We start from the raw sequence: 18,895 nt of genomic DNA, 5'->3' as shown, positions 1-18,895 counted from the left end.
TATGTATAAAGCTACCAACTTCCTTATTACACTTCATACACAGAGCTGATTTCTTTGGGTCCATCTTATGTCTGAGTTCAGGTGATATCTGAAGGCGATGCAGTAATTTAAATTGTGATTCCTTTGCTCTATTACATATGGATATGTTGTTAGCATGCTCTCATATGTCCGCCTCCATAGCTTCATCTATTATCACCCCAAGGTCCTGAGCCCATGTTTGCATAATTGTAATGTTAGCCTTACTGGACTTATAAAAGGCCTCATAGCATCGTCTTACTATAGCCTTACTGCTATGTGTTTTGTACGGTAGTTGTTCAGTTGGTGACATTTCCAGAGTAAATTTATGCCAAATTGGATTCTGTATAAAGCTCCTGACTTGAAGGAATCTAAAAAAAATGTGTGTGTGATAGTTTGTATTTCAGTCTTAATTGGTCAAATGACATCATTCTGTCCCCTTCAAATAAGTCTTTCAAAGTTGTGATACCGGCACTTTGCCACAGAGCAAACCCATTATCTGTCATCCCTGGGAGAAAATCTGTATTTCTTTGTATTGGAGGAATTGGAGATAAAACATCAGTTCTTTTTTCCCATTTCTTAATCATGTCCCAAGCTTTTAGTGTGGATTTCACAATGAAATTACCATCTGCAATCTCTAGTTTATTCCGATTCAGGATAAATGGGAGACTAGCTAATTGTAACGGTTTACCTAAGTTGTATGCTTCAGTATCAAGCCAAACAGAGTCTGGATCATTCCGTACCCAATCTACTATATATCGAAATTGAGAAGCCACTTGCTACAGTCTAATGTTGGGAATTGCCAATTGTCCCTGACCCAATGGCAATTGCAATTTGGCTAATTTAAGTCGTGGTCTTTTGCAGTTCCATATAAATAACCTAAACCAACCATTCACTGTCTTGATAGTATTATTGTTTAGCAGGACCGGGATCATTTGAAATTTGTAGAGCAGTCGAGGTAAAATATTCATCTTAATCAAAGAGATTCTTCCCAGCATTGAGAGTGGTAAGGAAGACCACCTCTGTAGGTCATTGCGTTTAAGCAGAGGCTGAAAATTTGCTTTAAACATCCTTTGCAGCAGAGGAGTTATAAAAATACCTAGGTAAACAAAACCTTCTGTTGCCCACCTGAAGGGTGATAAGCCGGGGGGAAGGGAGTGGTGCACCTGACCCAATGGCATGGCCTCTGACTTACTAAAATTTATTTTGTAACCCGAAAATTTATTAAACTCATTAATAACAGAAAGGACTGACATAATAGATATTTCCGGTTGCGTGATAAACAATAAAACATCATCAGCATACAAGGAAATCTTATGTTGTCTGTGATTAATAGATATACCATGAATAGTAGAGTGGATTCTAATGGCTTCCGCCAGTGGCTCGATTGCGATCGCAAATAACAAAGGTGATAAGGGGCACCCTTGGCGCGTGCCCCTCCCCAGAGCAAAGTAGGGAGAACATTTACCAGTCGTGATAACAGCCCCTAGTGGATTATGATAAAGCAACTTGACCCATTCAATAAATACTTTACCTAAATCAAATTCCTTTAGTGTGAAAAACAAGAAATCCCGTTCTATATGGTCGAATGCTTTTTCTGCATCCAATGACACTACCATACCTTTAAGATTATTTTGCTGACACAGCTGAATGATGTTGAGTAACCTTCTAACATTATTACATGAGTTCCTTCCAGTAATAAACCCTGTCTGATCATTATTAATGATAAATTGAAGAATTTTCTCTAGTCTTAAGGCTAGTATTTTAGATAAAATCTTGAAATCTAAATTTAGTAAACTGATAGGTCGGTAGGATGAACACACATCCGCTGGTTTATCCTTCTTAAGAATCAGGCTAATGTTCGCTTCTGTAAGCGTTTTGGGAAGAGCTCTCTTCTCAAAGGAGTGATTAAACATGGCAAGTAAAGGTTTCACCATCAGCAGCTTAAAACGTTTATAAAAATCCAAGCTAAAGCCATCAGGACCCGGAGCCTTTCCTAATTGTAAAACACCAACTGCCTCAGTTACTTCTTCCAGTGTTATAGGTCCATTCAGTACTGTCTTTTGTTGGTCACTACGCTTGGACAGGTTGAAATTGGGGAAAAAACTCTCCATGAGTCTAGAGACCTCTGCTGGCTGCTCACTTGTATATAACTTTTCATAGAATTCTGTAAAAACCTTATTTATGCCATTGCTATCCATTTTCACCTGCCCAGGGGCATCTTTAACTGAAGATACATTCTGAGAATCAGATCTACTCTTGACCAGGCTGGCTAAGTACTTGCTGGATTTGTTACCAAATTCATATCGTTTTTGCCTTGCGAATCTAATACTCTGCTCTGCCTTCTGAGTGAGCAGTGAGTTAAGCGTAGCTCTTGTGGTCAGAGTTGCTTTAAGATTAGCATCGATAGGGTTCTGGTTATATGCCCTCTCACATTCAGATAGCTGTATCTCTAATTTACGTTGCTCTTCTTGACGCTTTCATTTTGTGCTTTTTTCATAAGACATAATCAGACCTCGAGAATAAGCCTTACATGTCTCCCATAAAATAGAAGGAGATACATCAGGTGTGTTACAAGAAAAAAATATCTGAAACTCAGTCTGAAAAAAAGATATGAAATTTGGGTCATCCAACAGATGATTATTAAACCGCCATTTACTCGATCGTTGCTGGGCCTCTCCATGTGAGAAATTTAAGTAAACCGGAGCATGGTTCGATATCGTAATGCTCCCAATCTCGCAGGATGAAACAGAACACAACATTGTTTTAGGGACGAACAAGTAGTCTATCCTAGAGCTACTTTTATGCACTCCAGAGAAGAATGTGAACTCTTTGTTGTTTGGATGTAACGCTCGCCACACATCCAAGTAGCCTAGTTCGTCACATACATCAGCTGTTGCTCGCGCCCGTTTAGTAGGGTTAGTTCCTTCAGCAGGTGATTTGTCAATGTGAGGGTCTAATATGCAATTGAAGTCTCCACCAGCAATTGACTGAGCACAGCCCAGGTCCGCTAATTCTGAAAAAGCTTTTGTTATGAGATCAGGAGGATGACCCGGTGGGGCATAGACATTTAAAATAGAAATAATTTCACTAAACAGGCGTCCTTTTATTGCAACATATCTTCCTGCATTATCCTTAGTACAGGATTCTAGCGTAAAAGGAAGCCGTTTGTTAATAAGGATGCAAACTCCTCTGCTATTGGACGTGAACGACAAAAAAAAATACCTGTCCTACCCATTCTCGTTTAAGTTTTTCATGTTCTATGTCTTTTAGATGTGTTTCCTGAAGCAGTGCTATATCAACCCCTTCTTTTTTTTAGATATGTCAATATTTTTTTTCTTTTCACAGGATGATGTATGCCTCTAATATTCCATGTACATACCTTAAGTACAGAATTAGTCATGGTAGCTGAAAAAATTAAATATAGCAAGGGTCGGCCATTGCCTTAAGTCTGTATGCATTATACTATCCATAATCTAATTCCCTCCATGCGCCATACCTTGTGACCAGAAGAAAAAAAAGAAAAAAGAAACTCAAATTGCTGCGCTGTCTCCCAAACCCCTAGAATGAACCCCTGAACACAACTATATACACACAATCTCCCATGAACAAGTAAACTAATGGGACTCAAAATAAAGAGAAGGGTGGAGACTTCAGAAGAGAAACCCTAGCTAGGGCCTCTTAACCTTACTTCAGATGCGGCTATGATGTTCCTGAGTCCGCAAGATCGAGTGCAGTCAATTATTTAAATCAGCCCTACATCCACTAAGCTGATGTTCCTCCATCACTTGTATTTTCCACACAGAATATTACACACAAAGAACAGGGATATCTCAGTCAGATAATGTGAGTAGTTGGTATCCATACCGTCAAAAAGTAAATATTATAAAGTCACAGGAAAAAAGGATAAGAAAAAAAAAATCTGTGCTACCACCTGGTGGTGACAGCTGGATACGCAGGTATGACAGGGCCTGTCAATCAAATGCTGCTACTTTCGGCCAACTCCGGCCATTTCCGGGCCATCTTGGTCATGTCCAACATCTGCCGGCTCCTCCGAATACCTTCACTTATGACCGGCAATGTGCAATTATTTATGGCTGCAAGCCGCGCTGGCCCCGTTTCCAAGATGAACTTCTGACATGAAACAGAAAGGCAAGAACAAACAACGAGACAAGAGTCCAAAAGCCCTTAACACGATAGCCTTAAAGTTATACTGCTACTGCCAGTCTCTTACATTAGCTCTCCAGAACATTGAGCTTAGGCAGCAAACGCTACAGCAGCATGAACTATATTATCGTTCGTCACAGGCCATGACTAAATTGTAAGATCTTAAGATCTTAATTACTCACACTTACTCGTCCGGTACAGTGCCTTCACCACCCAGTGTGTTTATATATGCCATAGCTTCTTTGGGCTTGGTAAAGGACTTGGTAGTGTTATTCACGGTGATCTTCAGAATTGCAGGATAATTTAGCCCATAGGTGTGTAGTCCGAGTGACTGGAGCCTCTTTCTGGCCTCGTCAAAAGCCCGACGTTTCCTCTGAGTTCCGCTGGAAAAGTCCTGGAAAAAAAAGATCCTGCTGTCCACAAAATGGACAGCCTTCGCCTAGCTTCTCCATTTTAACAGTGGTAGGCTGGAAAAATATGCCTGTAGGCTGAAATTCAACCAAGCTGTTCTGTTGGGAGATGCAGTCACTTAAACCAATGGTGAGTAAGAAAAATAATAAGGTTACATATTAGGGTTGGGCGATAATACATTAATAAGGTATTCTGCGGTATCTAAAAATAGCAACGGTATCAGTTTCATTACCGTCATTAAAAAAATCTGCCACCCATATAACCTAGGTCTATAGGGGCCTAATATAATATTAAATATAATTTATTTAATGTCTAAATAATGACTGTTTGTCCAGCACTTATGTATGTGTGGTTGAGTTTTCAATTTAATACTATTACAATTTAAAACTAATAATAGGCTATAATGTTTCTCGTAACTGTTGTCGGGAGATGACATTTGATAACGTTTGTGGACGTGACGTCGTCATGTGACAGCTCAGACGTGAGAAAGAGAAGAAAAGATGGCAAGCCGCGCATCAAGCGAGTTGGTCCCCAAAAACCCCACAACTTCACAACTTCTGCAAGCAGCAGCAGCAGCAGCAGCAGCAGCAGCAGCAGGCCCAGTTTCCATCAGAGTGGAGGCGGGAGAAGCGCAGCCCGAACCACCAATAAACAGATGGCTCTGGGAAGTCTCCTTCAAAGAAGAGCCGATGCGGCAGCAGGTCCGGTCAGCACCATACAGGAGCGAGCAGGAGCAGAGATAACTGCCTGTTGTCACGAGCCCGTTATTCAGGGAGACGAAGACCTCCCTTTCAGGTGGAAATGTGATGGAGCCAGGCGTTTTCCTCTGATGTCGAGGGCTGCCTGAAAGTATCTGTGCGTTTGTGCCACGAGCTCTCCATCAGAGCGCATATTCAGCACAGCAGCCAAAGTTGTCAATCCACTACGTGTCCTGCTCCAGCTGGAAAAAGTAAACATGCTGGTTTTTCTGGTGAAAAACCTTGAATAGTTTTGAAGCATAGGATGCTGATATAGTTATCATTATACTTTGTTTTTATGTCATTTTCAAAGGGGAGTAGCCTGTTCTGACGGACAAAACAGTTGTGACTTGGAGAGGGTGAACTTTTCAAACTAAAGGTAGGCTCTAAAAATAAACAAGAAAAAGTCAGCAACACTCAGTGTCCTTCATTACAAACTTTTAATACCTTACTGGTACAGGCGATTAAACACACAGACCGGTTTTGACAAGTGTCTTCCTCAGTGCGTGAAATGGAACTGGAAATGGAAAGCATTTCACACACTGAGGAAGACACCAGTCTGTGTGTTTAATCGAGCACCTCCAGACTTTTTTCTTCTTTTTTGAGAGTGCGTGTTGTCTTTTTTCATTGACTTAAGGCTCTTAACATAAACCAACGAACAGTATTTCCTGTCGCTTCTCAGGATAGGATAATATATGCCCATTTTCAGTCATGCCTTGTTATTTATTGTTCTGTTTTTCTTATTTGATAAGCCCTAGTACTGGATGCTGTAGAGTTGTGCTTTTAATGTATTTGATTTATGTTGATAGGTTCTAAAAATAAACCATTGGACAGTACTCATTGCGGTCTGAGGATACGCTGTATAGCACACATTATCATTACTGCCGTTGTTATGTATTGTTACTTTTTTGGAAGTGGACTGTAGCCCATAGACAGTGTTGTTATTTCATTCTTTTTGGTTGACTGCTGCATTTGCACTTTTTTTTTTTTTTTTTTAATATTTGTATAAAAGTTGATAATGTTGTACATGTTTTGTTGTTGTTTGTTCAGTATACTTAGGCCTATGTAATGTTTGTTATTATGTTTCTGAACGGTATAGGCACAAGCTGACATTTTTGACTCCCTCTGAGCCCTTAAAGTGATTTTGATAATGGGTCATTAGCAAAAAACAATTGACATGTCTATGAACACTGACAGTTATTACTGAGCTGAATTTAATACTTTTGTAAGACAGTGTTGTTGTTAGTTCATGCTTTATGCTTTGTGGGAGAAGTTCTCCTTCAAGGCTTTAAGCCAGATAGTTCTGAAGTTTTAGGAAAAGAAAATGAATGAATGAATGAATAATTTTTATTTCGGTTACATACATCTGGCAAAACAAAGATTATTTCACACAAATTTTCTCACAGTCTGTGATCAAAAAAAAAAAAAAAAAAAAAAGCCCCAGGCTTATTTTTGCCTATCCTAATTTAACCGAAGACATTACCAACATTACAAAAGAAAGGGAAAATGGATACATTGATAATTCAATACATTATACTCTAAAATATAATCCTCAAGTATATTACAATTTGATCATTTTACATTATAATCCATCTGTGTTTTACATTGGTTCTCACTTTACATGTTTCATAAATAAACAACCCTCTTAAATTATAATTACCTTCTCTTAACCGAAAGAAATTTTGAATACAGACAGGAAGGTTTCTGTTGACAACTCAAAGTATTTCCGATGTTTTTAAATACACAATGTCTGGAAATGTTAAGGTATAAGATGCTATAAACAATTGATTAGTAGATTCCTGATAACCTGCTTTATGTATTAGTCTGAGGGCTCTTTTCTGAAGTTTAATTATCGGATCTATATTTGTTTTGTAAGCATTTCCCCAAATTTCAGCACAATAGGACATATATGGCATTACAAGTGAACAATACAATATATACAAACATTTCTTATTTAAAGAGGCAACAGATAGGATTCGTTTTTTTTTTTGCTTGGTGCCACCTAGCGTCAGCGGTGTTGCTCGCACTGTCGCAACGACCAAATTGACCGTGGGGATCAGAGATAATCAATAAAATGTAGGCTGTAAAGCCACCGTTATACCTCTATGTATATGTAGAATGAGAAGGTGTGTGGACACTATACTAAATAAATGAGTAAAGAGACCGAGCAACAATTATCAGATTTATCTGAAGAAAAAAACAAATAGTAATGCAAATAATTATACCAGAATGCACCGTACCAGTACAAACAGCTCACAGTAAATTATACCAATATCAGTATCAGTACAAACAACAGTAGACACGTAAGGCATAATGTATAGTGAGCCGGTGACTGTTGAAAAATAACTCCCGACTCTCACTATACATTATCCCGCTGAGAACATGGGTTACTACTAAAACATTCAAATGTTACAACTGGCATTAATATTATTAAGTTGCTGGCAGAGTGTATTGACACAGGAGAGGCGTTCACCAGACAAATGGGAGCGGAGGAGAGGATTTTACTCCACTTCTCCCGGTCGAAGATGCCGGGTGCACAGTAGCCGCGTAGGCTGCCCTCACATTTATGGCCAGTGACTGACATGATCTCCCTGCTCTCCAGGCCAGCTTGGGAGAGCTGTGTGGACTAACGTTAACTGATTTTGATGCTCCTCAGTCTAAGGCCGTTGCAGTGAAAAGTCCAGCGTTCACTTTAGCTGGGCGTAACTTAGCTGGGAGATGTCCATCGATAGCTGCTTCCGTGAGAAGAGAACAGAAGGAAAGGAGGGGGGGTTATCACTGTCCGAGGGCTCCCGTAGATGGCAACAAGGATGTCAGCCGACCAACACTTGCTACCTGGTCCCTGGTTGCGGTGATTTGCGATGCTGGCCAGCTAGGAATTAACTAGCAGCCAGTACAGTACAGTCCTCTCTCGTCTAGCTAACATTTAGCCGTGTTACTTACTGATCCATTAGAAAGAAAGCTAGCTGGACATCGGTTTTGAAGCCTCTTTGGTCATGGAGCTCCCTCCATCTCTTGAACGCCTGACCGAGGTTTACTCTTGTTTTTCCTCTTCTTTTATCACTCTCCTTTTTGCTCTTCTTTGCCTCCTTGGACAGCAGAGCTTGTTTTCTTTTGCTAGGCCGTGTTTCACTTATCTCCAAACTTTGTCCGTCTGCCATTGTGTTCGTGACTCAACTATCTCATGCCCAGCTCCTCATAAGGACCAGCTCCAGTCCCTGATTGGCTGACCAACCAGTTTCGCAATACATGACGCCTTTCCTGCCATAAAGCAGATTTTTTCCGCAAAATTTCGGCACCGGTGGCAGAAGCTTATTACAAAGATTGCAAAGCCAATAAGTAACCTATGTAAACGCTGATAGTCTGAATTTACTGTGGCCACTACCCTGTGCAACCCACATTATTTTCATAATGATATATTTAGGAAAATATGTTGTCTGTTGCCTCTTTAACTGGAGTTTCCAAGTTTCCACTCCAGCTTCCTCCTGTACCTCTCCTTAGCCTCCCTGATCTTCATCTTCAGCTCCTCCCTGTTACCAGCTCTGAAGGCCCTCTTCTTTGCGTTGAGGATGGCTTTGATGTCCTTTGTTACCCACGGTTTGTTATTTGGATAACAATGGACAGTCCTGGCTGGGACAGTGGAGTCCACACAGAAGCTGATGTAGTCCGTGATGCATTCTGTGAGCCCGTCGATGTCCTCCCCATGTGGCTCACAGAGTGCCTGCCAGTCTGTCACCCCAAAACAGCCCTGCAGTGTCTCATAAGCCTCCTCCGACCATCTCCTCACTGTCCTCATGGTCGCAGGCTGGCTCTTGACTAGTGGTACATAGCAGGGGTTGAGGTGCACCAGATTGTGGTCTGACCTACCCAGAGGGGGGAGGGGCAGCAGCTGTATGCATCTTTGGCGTTTGCATACAGCAAGTCCAGTGTTCTCTCTTCTCTGGTAGGGCAGCTCACATACTGTGTAAATGTGGGCAATGTTGTTGCCATGGTGACGTGGTTGAAGTCACCCGAGATAGCTATGAAGGCACTCGGGTGTTTAGTCTGCAGGCGAGCTATGGCGGAGTGAATGACGTCACATGCCGATGTCTGGTTGGTCTTCTCCATAAGCCTCCGTTGTCTCAACCCTGCTTTTTTCCTCCGCTGTTTAATTCCTCCCCTGCATCCTCTGTGTGTTTTCCTCCACATTTCAGCTGGGATCTCTGATGTTCCGGCCGCCATGCCAGATCTGCTGATCTCTGGAGTAAACAATGTGGCCAGGAAGTTGTTGCGCGATAGTGCCGGGTCCGAATGAAAGAAGTAATTCCCGAGTGAGGAAACAGAGCACAAGTCTCTCAATCAGTATGTCTGTAGAGGGCGCAGCTTCAAAATGTCAGTCATAAAAAAACAAGCACAATTATAACTGCTGCGCAGCGATGGGTCGGGTCCGGGCATTTTTAGGCAATTCTGACCAATAAGCAGAAGAATTGGAAGACATTTAGGAATTTAGCAACACAATCTGCCTTTTGCATCAGCTGAGGCTTGAACTCACAACCTCTGAGACTAAGAATCAATTTCTATCTCACTGAGCTAATTAGTCAGTGACAATTCATGTGTAGCTTCACAAATTGACTAAGCCAGATGTGCAGGTTTAGTAGCCGTCCATGCATGGAATTTATTTTAACAATGATTGATTTGCTCCATAAGTGGAAAAACTGATGTTTAACTAGTTGAGCTATGTGCAAAGTGAGAAGCTTCAGATGGTTTCACACTGAAGTACTGACACTGGGTCTTTGTGCAAAGTTTGGTTTATTTTCAAGCATGAGAAGGATGATTTTCTAGCAGAAAAAAGACTTGAAGATGCTGCACAGTGATCAGTCACACTCAGGCAATTTTAAGCAATAAGCTGGAGCACAAGAAGAAGAATGTTTACATTACAATGTGGATTCTGCACCAGTTGAGGCTTGAATCCGCAACCTCTACCTCTCTGAGCTAATTGGCAAGTAGCAACTCAACAGTGGCTTCACAAATTGAGTAAGCCATTCACTGTTATGAAGGAAAGCAGCCATCTGTGCATGGAAAGGCAGATTTGAAACCACTGTAAAAGATTCAGTTATTAAGACAAAAATCTGAAAATACACATATTGCATCTAGACAGCATGGAGATGTTGGTAATTTGTTTGTAACAATGATTGATTTGCTCCATAAGTGAAAAACTATTTTTTAATATTGCCATTTTAACATTGACTCCAATTGTTCACATTAGAGCAAAATTCAAAATGCTGTCAAAAATTCAGTTTTTGAGATAAAATTCTGAAATTTGCCACACATCATCTACCATGACTCTAGAATTTTGTCATTTTTTTCATGAACATTGAAGATTTATTTAGCAAGAATTTGCATGTATATGTTTACGTAACCGTTTACAGTCAAACATTTTGATGCACTGTAGGCTCAATTTTTGAAAAATCAAAAATCTGAGAAACATAGTTTGTGTAGGACACTCTGAAGATGCTCTGTAGGTTTGGTGTCAATTGAGCAGAAGTTTTAGAGTTTTTGAAAAAAACAGTGATGAACTTCATAATTTTTAATAGGTTTAAATGTACAAAAGTTTCTTCAGTATCGGGGCTACAGTTTGATGAAAGTTGTGAAGTTGTAGCACGTATGGTTGATTTGTTATGAATTTTCAAAGTTTCGAACTTTAGACGCTTGCTGTAGCGCCACCATCAGGACTATTGGCTTGAGTTTACAGCTGAGGATATCTGGCATGAGACTAGACCTTTGTGCAAAGTTTGGTGAGTTTTCACCCATGGGAAGTATGATTTGTATGATTTCCTCGGAAGAAGAAGAAGAACTAGGATTAAAATAGTGTCCTGGCAGCTTAGCTGCCCAGACCCGAAATACCTAACTTAGTAAATCAAAAAAGTAGGAAAACTAAGAAAACAAGCAGGAGCGACTGCAACAGGCTGCACGTGCTGGAGCATGCACACTGAGTAAAGTGCAACCCCAACCCCTTTGTCAGCCATGGTTTTCCCCTCTTTTTAGAATTTTGTCCAGTTTCTTTCAACAGACAATGTCGTTCATAAAGCATCAAAAATATATCTAAAAATGCCTCATATGAGTTTTTAATGTCCTTTACCTGCCAATCATGATTTATAAGATCTGCTTTAAGAGTCATAATTGCTTCTGGTGATTTTTTTCTAACTAAGTTATGAGTCTGCCCATTCGTACTTAAAGGATAACTTCGGTGTTTTTCAACCTGGGCCCTATTTTCCCATGTGTATGTGTGCATATGATTCATAGGTACAACTCGTTCTAAAATTGGTTTAGTATTGAGGGAGGTGGATGCAGCTGTCAGCCGCGAAACGAGCTAAAGCGGTAACGGGGGCAAATGCGTCCCGTATAAGTTTGTGCATTAAAAGTGCTTTTTTTTGCCACTGACTGGTTCAGATCGCCAGTGCTATGTCTGTAGATAGCATACTAAGCGTTTCCCTTACCCTTCACTTCTCTGGGCTGTGTGACGTCATCTCGCGAGAGCTTTGCTTGTTGCCGGAAGAAAACAGAGGAGCCATGCTGAGCGCCGCTCAGAGTAGCGCTGGTTGTCCCAGAGTACAGTTGAGAGTTTTACTGCATCGATTGAAAACAATGGTTCATGTTTGTGCTTATCTGAATTGCAAGAACAGGATGTTGTGCAACACTCCGTACAGCTTTCATAGGCTGCCTTTGTTGGACGGCGAGATGCTGAAGTTGTGGCTAGTTGTGCTACAAATGGATGCTAACACTCCTGTCCAGACACTGCACCTTGCAGACCATCGGGTCTGCTTCGTACTTCTGCTTCTTCTTTGTTGTTCTTCTTCTTTGTTTGTTTCTTTGCCGCGTCGCCCCGGTCAAAATGGTCGCGCAACGATTATGTCACGTCCAGAGCCCGGTAACTTTACAGGAACTTTCCTCCTACTCCACCCTCTCAGTGGAGACATGGCGGTTGAGAGGGCCGAGCGAGAGGATGTTCCTGTAAAGTTCTTGCCCCCCCCAAATAGTACCAGGAACTTCTTCAGTGGAAATGGGCCTATTGAGGCTGAAAACCAAATCAATACCAAAACATTTCTTATTAATATTATCCTTTATTGAAACATTAGTGTTTCCCCTACTGTTATATTAGGCAGGCCCCTAAATTATATTACGTAGAAAATCAGACTTGTTTTCAAGCACATCAGTTTATCCAAAGTTCCTAAGAAGTCAAACCACAGCACGTATCATATTCATTGATTTTACATAGAAGACTGCAGTTACTGCCAAGTTAGAGCTCAGACCTTCATTGCATTTTAGGTGTTCCAACCCAAATATGTACCACTGCTAAAACAAATTATAATATACACACACAGTGCAATTACATTTTTTTTAATGTGTGTTTTATTTATTGACTTAAATGATATGGCAATCTCTCAGTGCGACTGAGGTCCAAATTGGCCCAAATGATGCTGACTGCAGGGAAGATCATAGGAGTAAGACAGCTCTCCTCTCTACACCAGGGGTGAAACCCCAAGCCAAATTTCCCTTGTGGACAATAAAGTTTACCTTGACCTTGACTTGATATTTTTCAGGTATAGTGCCAAACCCCATGGTTCAGCAGCCATCCATGACAGGAGGATTAGATACTGCGTCTCCCATCACATTCCCAGAGGAGCAGGAAGATCCTAGAGTGCCTGGACACACCAATGCTGGTGGTGGCATCTGGGGCTTTTTTAAGGTAATATTACTCTATAATCACAAAAACTCTGTCTGTGTGTGGTTGTGTCTGTGTGTGTTCTACATTTTTCTCCTCACTGACTTGGTCAATCCATATGAAATTTGGCACAGTGGTAGAGGGTCATGGGAGGATGCGAATGAAGCAATATTACATCAAGTGGCCAAAGGGGGGCGCTATAGCAACCGATTGAAATTGTAAACTGAGAACAGAGAACCCATAACTTCCGCTTATATAGATTTTCCACCATTTTGAATTTTTTGAAAAACACTTAAAATTGATCTCTTCCTAGGAAGTTTGACCGATCTGCATGAAACTTGGTGAACATAATCTAGGGACCAATGTTTAACGTTCCCTCTTGGCAAAAGTTGGAAAACTTACTAAAACTGAGCTTCTATAAGGCAATGAATATTGCAGAGGGCGTGGCTCATCACATAAAGGTGTATAACATCTCAAGGGTTTCACCGATCACCATGCAACTATAGGCATATGACCACACATAATCTGAAGGGACCCCTCCATTATTGACCCCATCAAACAAAATGGGGGCGCTAGAGCACTAATTTCTTATCTAGGCCTAACCGCCATATGGATTTTTACTATAGAACAGGACGCCTCAAGGTGACTGGAGAAATCTAACTCTAATTGTCACCTGGGTGGCGCTATAACAACAGAAAAATGCTTAAAAAATGGCTAAAATCCGACCGATCGCTGTGGCTCCCCCTGTGGACCAATGTTTTTTTTTTTTTCTTTTTTTTTTTTTCAAATTTTTGGTATGACTAAGTCATGGTATGGTATGCTGTACATAATCACGGAAACTGTTGGTGTGTCATTCTGTCAGTCAGTCGTTCTGTCTGTCCCACGTTTTTCTACTCACTGACGTGGTCAATCTATGTGAAACTGCGCATAGGCATTGAGGATGGGCACAGGTAGAAGGTGACAAAGCTACCAATGGGTATGGACTAGTAATATAATATTTGACAAGTCCTTTTCAGACATGTAATACATAACATTGCTGACTTCAGACGAGCTGTAGGATTGTTAAGTATACATCCATACTATTTACACAACTGCTTTGTTTAATAGGGATGTAATGATCAATCAATCTGGATCGATATATATCGATTCAATGATCCAATATAATCAATGCAAAAAATTGATGAAAACATCAATCCATGTCATTATCTTTAGGATATGCCTTTATTTTTAAATTCTGCGTCACCATCAAACAGCAGCAGGCAGACAACAAGCAGCCGATAAAAAGAGGATTAAGTTATTAAATTAGGAATAAAAAAAGCAGTGTGGAAATATTTTCAATTGCGGAGAAAATTTGGGTCAACAGACAGCACATGCCGTATTTAAACAATGCCGTCATGAGATAAAACAGGACGTAACATTACCTCCCTGGATGGCCATCTCACTCTGCTAACTTCTCACTGCAGCAACATTAGCTGCTCTGTTTCAATGATGTTCAGCTGAAAAAACATGCACGCGGGCTGGAATTCAACCGTGTTGTTCTGTCAGGAGATGCAGTGACTTAAACCAGCGGTAAGAAATATAATAAGGTTACATAAACCATGCTCTGTTATGTGACCTTTATGGTAATAAGAAATGAACCTGTTAGACATGTAAACGGTAGCTGAAATATGATTTGAGTTTCTCTATAGTCGTTTGGTGGTTGATGTGATTTCAGATTGATACGCAAACTGTGAAAATGTGATTAATCTGTATGAATGTGTCCAAGTTGATCTTAGCAGTAATATGACATTTTCTGACAGGCAAACCCTGCGCAGTGCTCTGTCATGTCCTATGTTTTGTCTGTGTCTTCAGGGAGTAGCAGGTAACCCTGTAGTAAAGACAGTCCTGGACAAAACCAAGCATTCTGTTGAGTCCATGATCACCACTCTGGATCCTGGCATGGCTCCATATATCAGTAAGTCAAGCAGCTCTCTCCTTATCACAACATTACCCCATAATGAAAAAAGCTGACTAAACATTCACATGTCCTCCATTAATGTTCATGTATCGTTACTCACCAGAATCTGGTGGGGACATTGATATTGTGGTCACTTCAGATAAGGAAATAAATGTGGAGGCAGTCAGAGACGCCTTTCAGGAAGTTTTTGGGATGGCCATGGTCACTGGAGAGCCCGGTCAGTCTAACATTGCCCCCCAGCCTGTGGGCTATGCAGCGGGTCTCAAGGTCAGTTAACTGCTGCTTCTCTTACCTGCTTATTGATTTAAAAAAGGTCTGTGTCAAAGAAACAGAGAACACAGAGCTACTGTAGTAGCTAGATTGATAAGGTTCATACTCAAGCCAAGCCAAGCCACCGTGCCTTTCATACTCAAACAGAAATGTATACAAAAGTGTGTGCCAGATACATAGAACACATAAACACACACTAATACTCACTGTATGACATTAACATAAAACAATGAATGCACATTACTTATCGCTGATTATTATTAAAAAAAACAACAACAAAAAATAGCTCATAGAAAGACTGCATGCTCTTACTTTCACATGCGGAAATGACGTCATCAGCTGGGTGATCACGTGCCATAAGAGTGCATTTTTGTTTGGACCGGCGGAAAGTTTGTCTCAAAACTGTGTGTGTGTAACAAGCAAATCCACATGCATAGAACTGAGATCCACAAATGTTTTTTCGATTCACAAATAAAAACTGAGTTCACAAATGCCTGTTCGAAAGTTGTAAATGTTAGGAAGATATTCACAAATGCTTTTCATTTATTTGCAAATTAATTTTATGTATTCACAGATATTTTTTGTATTTGTGGAATGTGTGTTTTACATTTACAGATTACACATTTAAACACAGATTGTTGATATGGTTCACACACATGATTATGAAATGTGTGCAGATCAAGAAATATTTGTAGATCACCCTCTGTGCATTTACAGGTATTAATGAGACAAATCTAACTCCATAATCCATGGATATAAGGCTTTTGAATCTGCGACATACGGTGTGGGAGTTACATGCCAAAACGCGTTGGCCTTGATTGTAGCACCCCCTGCAGGTGCACATATGCACATTTTTGCGTCTGAGGTCCGGTGTAGCCTCCAGCACCACTTTTACTTACGGAAAAATAATAGCACACTCAGGACACTCCCCTGGAAAAAAATCAAATTCAACAATAGCTCGTCCCCAAGGCCTTCACAGATCTAAACAAAACTCAAAAACGGCAGTGACGTGTAAATGTATCTGTGTTATACTGTATGTTATGTGTTGAGAATCCATGTGTGTCTGGCAAATGTATGTTGTATCTGCGGGGTATGTGTATATGTCAGGTTGGCACTCAAGATGTATGGAAGCGTGAAGAAAATTTTCCCTAATAGGACAAATAAACTAATCTAAGAAGATGTATAATAATAATAACAATAAAAATCTGAACAAACACAAACTCTGCTTTGTTCTGGTGGTGGGTTAGCCAAAGTTGCCCACGGGTTACATCTGTAACAGGAAACCGATGGAGTTGGTTTTTATTCCCACAGCAGGGGAAATCACATCATTTTGGCATTCTTCTTTTTACCTACAGCAGCTGACAAAGGTGTGTCGTGAGCCTGAGCCGGTGTTCGCGCTGTAGTAGTAGTAGGTATATATAGGGCTAGTACATCTTTTTTCTCACTAATAATAGCCTACTGGTTCTCTGTTGGAAACAGCTGATGAAGTTTTCGTTAGCCGTTGCTATCCTGCGCGCCTGCACGGCGTGGTGATGAACTGTCTAATTGATTTCTGTTGGCGTGCTGTCTTGCAGGCCTGCACGGCGGAGTGATACTGGTCAGAAAATAGTCCCAATTGATAGCAAGGTCTGACGTAATGCGGGGATGTTTTAAAATTATTGAAATAGTCTAACAAAACACATGCATACTTTTTTGTAGCTTAAAACCTTTTGGTTACGTGTCCCCCTTATATCTTCAGAACTAATTTTTCTCCGGTAAGCTACAGCCCATTTCTCAGAGCAGGAGGCTCGTTGACAGTAGTGACACTGTCACATCAGAGCTGCAGATGGTCAGCATTTCACACAGCTTCATGTCCAAAAACCCGAACTATCCCTTTAACTGGGTTCACTACTGCTTCTAGAATATCTAGGTAACAATACTGTGAGAACTGTCTTAATGTCTTTAATAGTTGTCAATAAGTCTATATACTAACAGCAACAGCAACGACATCACATTTAATCCTCTTTGAACTAGGGTAATAAACAAGGAGTGGCCCTTTAAAACTTCAAACTAGAATTGGGCCTGTGTAAACCAAGACATCAGACAAGACTGATACTTTCCTATAAATAAGAGCCCAGAACAGTAAAGTTATGGAGTGGGTCGCAGAACATTAAAGAAGGCAATAAGGGAAACATAAGTAAATAAAAGGTTAAGTTAGTAAATAAAATGTAGGTAATTGAGTAGGGTAAAAAAAAAAAAAAAAAAAGGTTAAATAAACTTAAAGTTACAATGTGTAATTTACGTGGTTGTTTATTAGCAAATATCAACTATTGCTTTCATAAATATATGTTTATATATATATATATATATATATATATATATGTGTATATATATATATGTATATGTATATGTTTATATTTATTGTGATTTTTTATATATATATATATATATATATATATATATATATTTATTTTTAATTTTTTTATTTCTATTTTTAATTTTATATTTATATATTTAGAACTTGCCGTCACTGGAGACGGTTAAGGTGAAGATCAATCCAGGGCGCTTCTGCGTGAACCTGCTTTGTGCTTTTACGATTCTGTCGCACTTTAAATGGAGGACCACACATATGTTTTGCCCCGTAAGAGGGAAACACCAAATAAAAGAAAAAGATCAGATGAGCGAGGATGGGACAAAACGCAAGTGAATATCGGCGTTGCTTATTCCAGGTGGAAAGAACTCCTGAAGGAGAAGGATTTCACAAGGGATGCAGAGGTTGCCTGCTTTCTGCTATATCTCACTGGTAAGCTATAACATATCGTAACATGGTTTAGATTCCTAAATAAATATTCACCTCGTCGCAAGATACTCCTGAAAAACTTGAAAAACTCTGCTGTCTGTTCAAGGCTTTTTGTCCTACGAGGCCACCGTCACTTACCCGACGGGAGGGGTGAGTGAGTGAGCGCAAGTGAGCGCTGCAATCAAGAATTTGACCGCTGATGTCACTGTTACTCACCATTTTTACACACTGAGGCTTTAAGTAAAATGTCCCCCAGTGCTCAATGTGTAACGAAGCATCCCTTTAAATCTTTCTATTCGATTCTATATCCATCTATTCAATAATAGTTAAATAATCATTAGCACCATGTTGAAATAAAGTCAAAACCAGGGTAGTCCAGCCCTCTGATCACTTTTTCGTGAGAATTGAGAACTGTCATGTGTCCCACAGTCAACTTGGTATGATATCTGAGGCGCACATATAGCACTTGACATGAGTGATCAAACCATATTGATCAAATGAAAGATGGACACAGAGGTTACTCCATAAGACATCATTTGGTTAACAGTTATACAAATACAAATCCGCCGAACAAGTATACACAATGGGCCATCCGGTCAAAGTACACACATTAAACAGTTAGAATTTTAAATGTAGGTCTTGGGTCAGGTTGGTTTGGATCCAGTAGAAAGTGGGACTTAGCAGCGCGGGCCCAAGCACTGGGCCCGTTGAGATGAATGGGTGTCCGCTGTCCACAGCTGCAGTCAGTCCGGTCTCCACAAAACAGCACAGAAGGTGTAAAAATGGGTTCTGGGGTGGCCAAAGTGTTCACAGGGTCTTTCCCTCTCAGGCGGGCAGTATTGTTGTGGTCGATCTGG

At 40.4% G+C, this 18,895-nt stretch overlaps 1 protein-coding gene across 4 annotated transcripts in view; it reads left to right on the top strand.

Moving 5' to 3' along the window:
- prrc1 (proline-rich coiled-coil 1) overlaps window positions 1–18,895 on the top strand; it is a 57,475-nt gene that overhangs the window by 10,514 nt on the left and 28,066 nt on the right. For 3 of the 4 annotated variants that reach the window (XM_078162157.1, XM_033646775.2, XM_033646777.2), the window contains exons 4-6: window positions 12,911–13,056; window positions 14,884–14,986; window positions 15,093–15,256. In XM_078162157.1, coding sequence (XP_078018283.1) covers window positions 12,911–13,056; window positions 14,884–14,986; window positions 15,093–15,256 — 413 coding nt within the window. The remainder of the gene's footprint in view (window positions 1–12,910; window positions 13,057–14,883; window positions 14,987–15,092; window positions 15,257–18,895) is intronic. The other variant, XM_078162156.1, reaches the window with a different exon arrangement.

This window comes from Epinephelus lanceolatus, chromosome 19 (assembly GCF_041903045.1).
Source record: "Epinephelus lanceolatus isolate andai-2023 chromosome 19, ASM4190304v1, whole genome shotgun sequence".
Taxonomy (NCBI): domain Eukaryota; kingdom Metazoa; phylum Chordata; class Actinopteri; order Perciformes; family Serranidae; genus Epinephelus; species Epinephelus lanceolatus.
The sequence above is the reverse complement of the archived record's forward strand: the minus strand, read 5'-3'. Positions and strand labels throughout refer to the sequence as shown.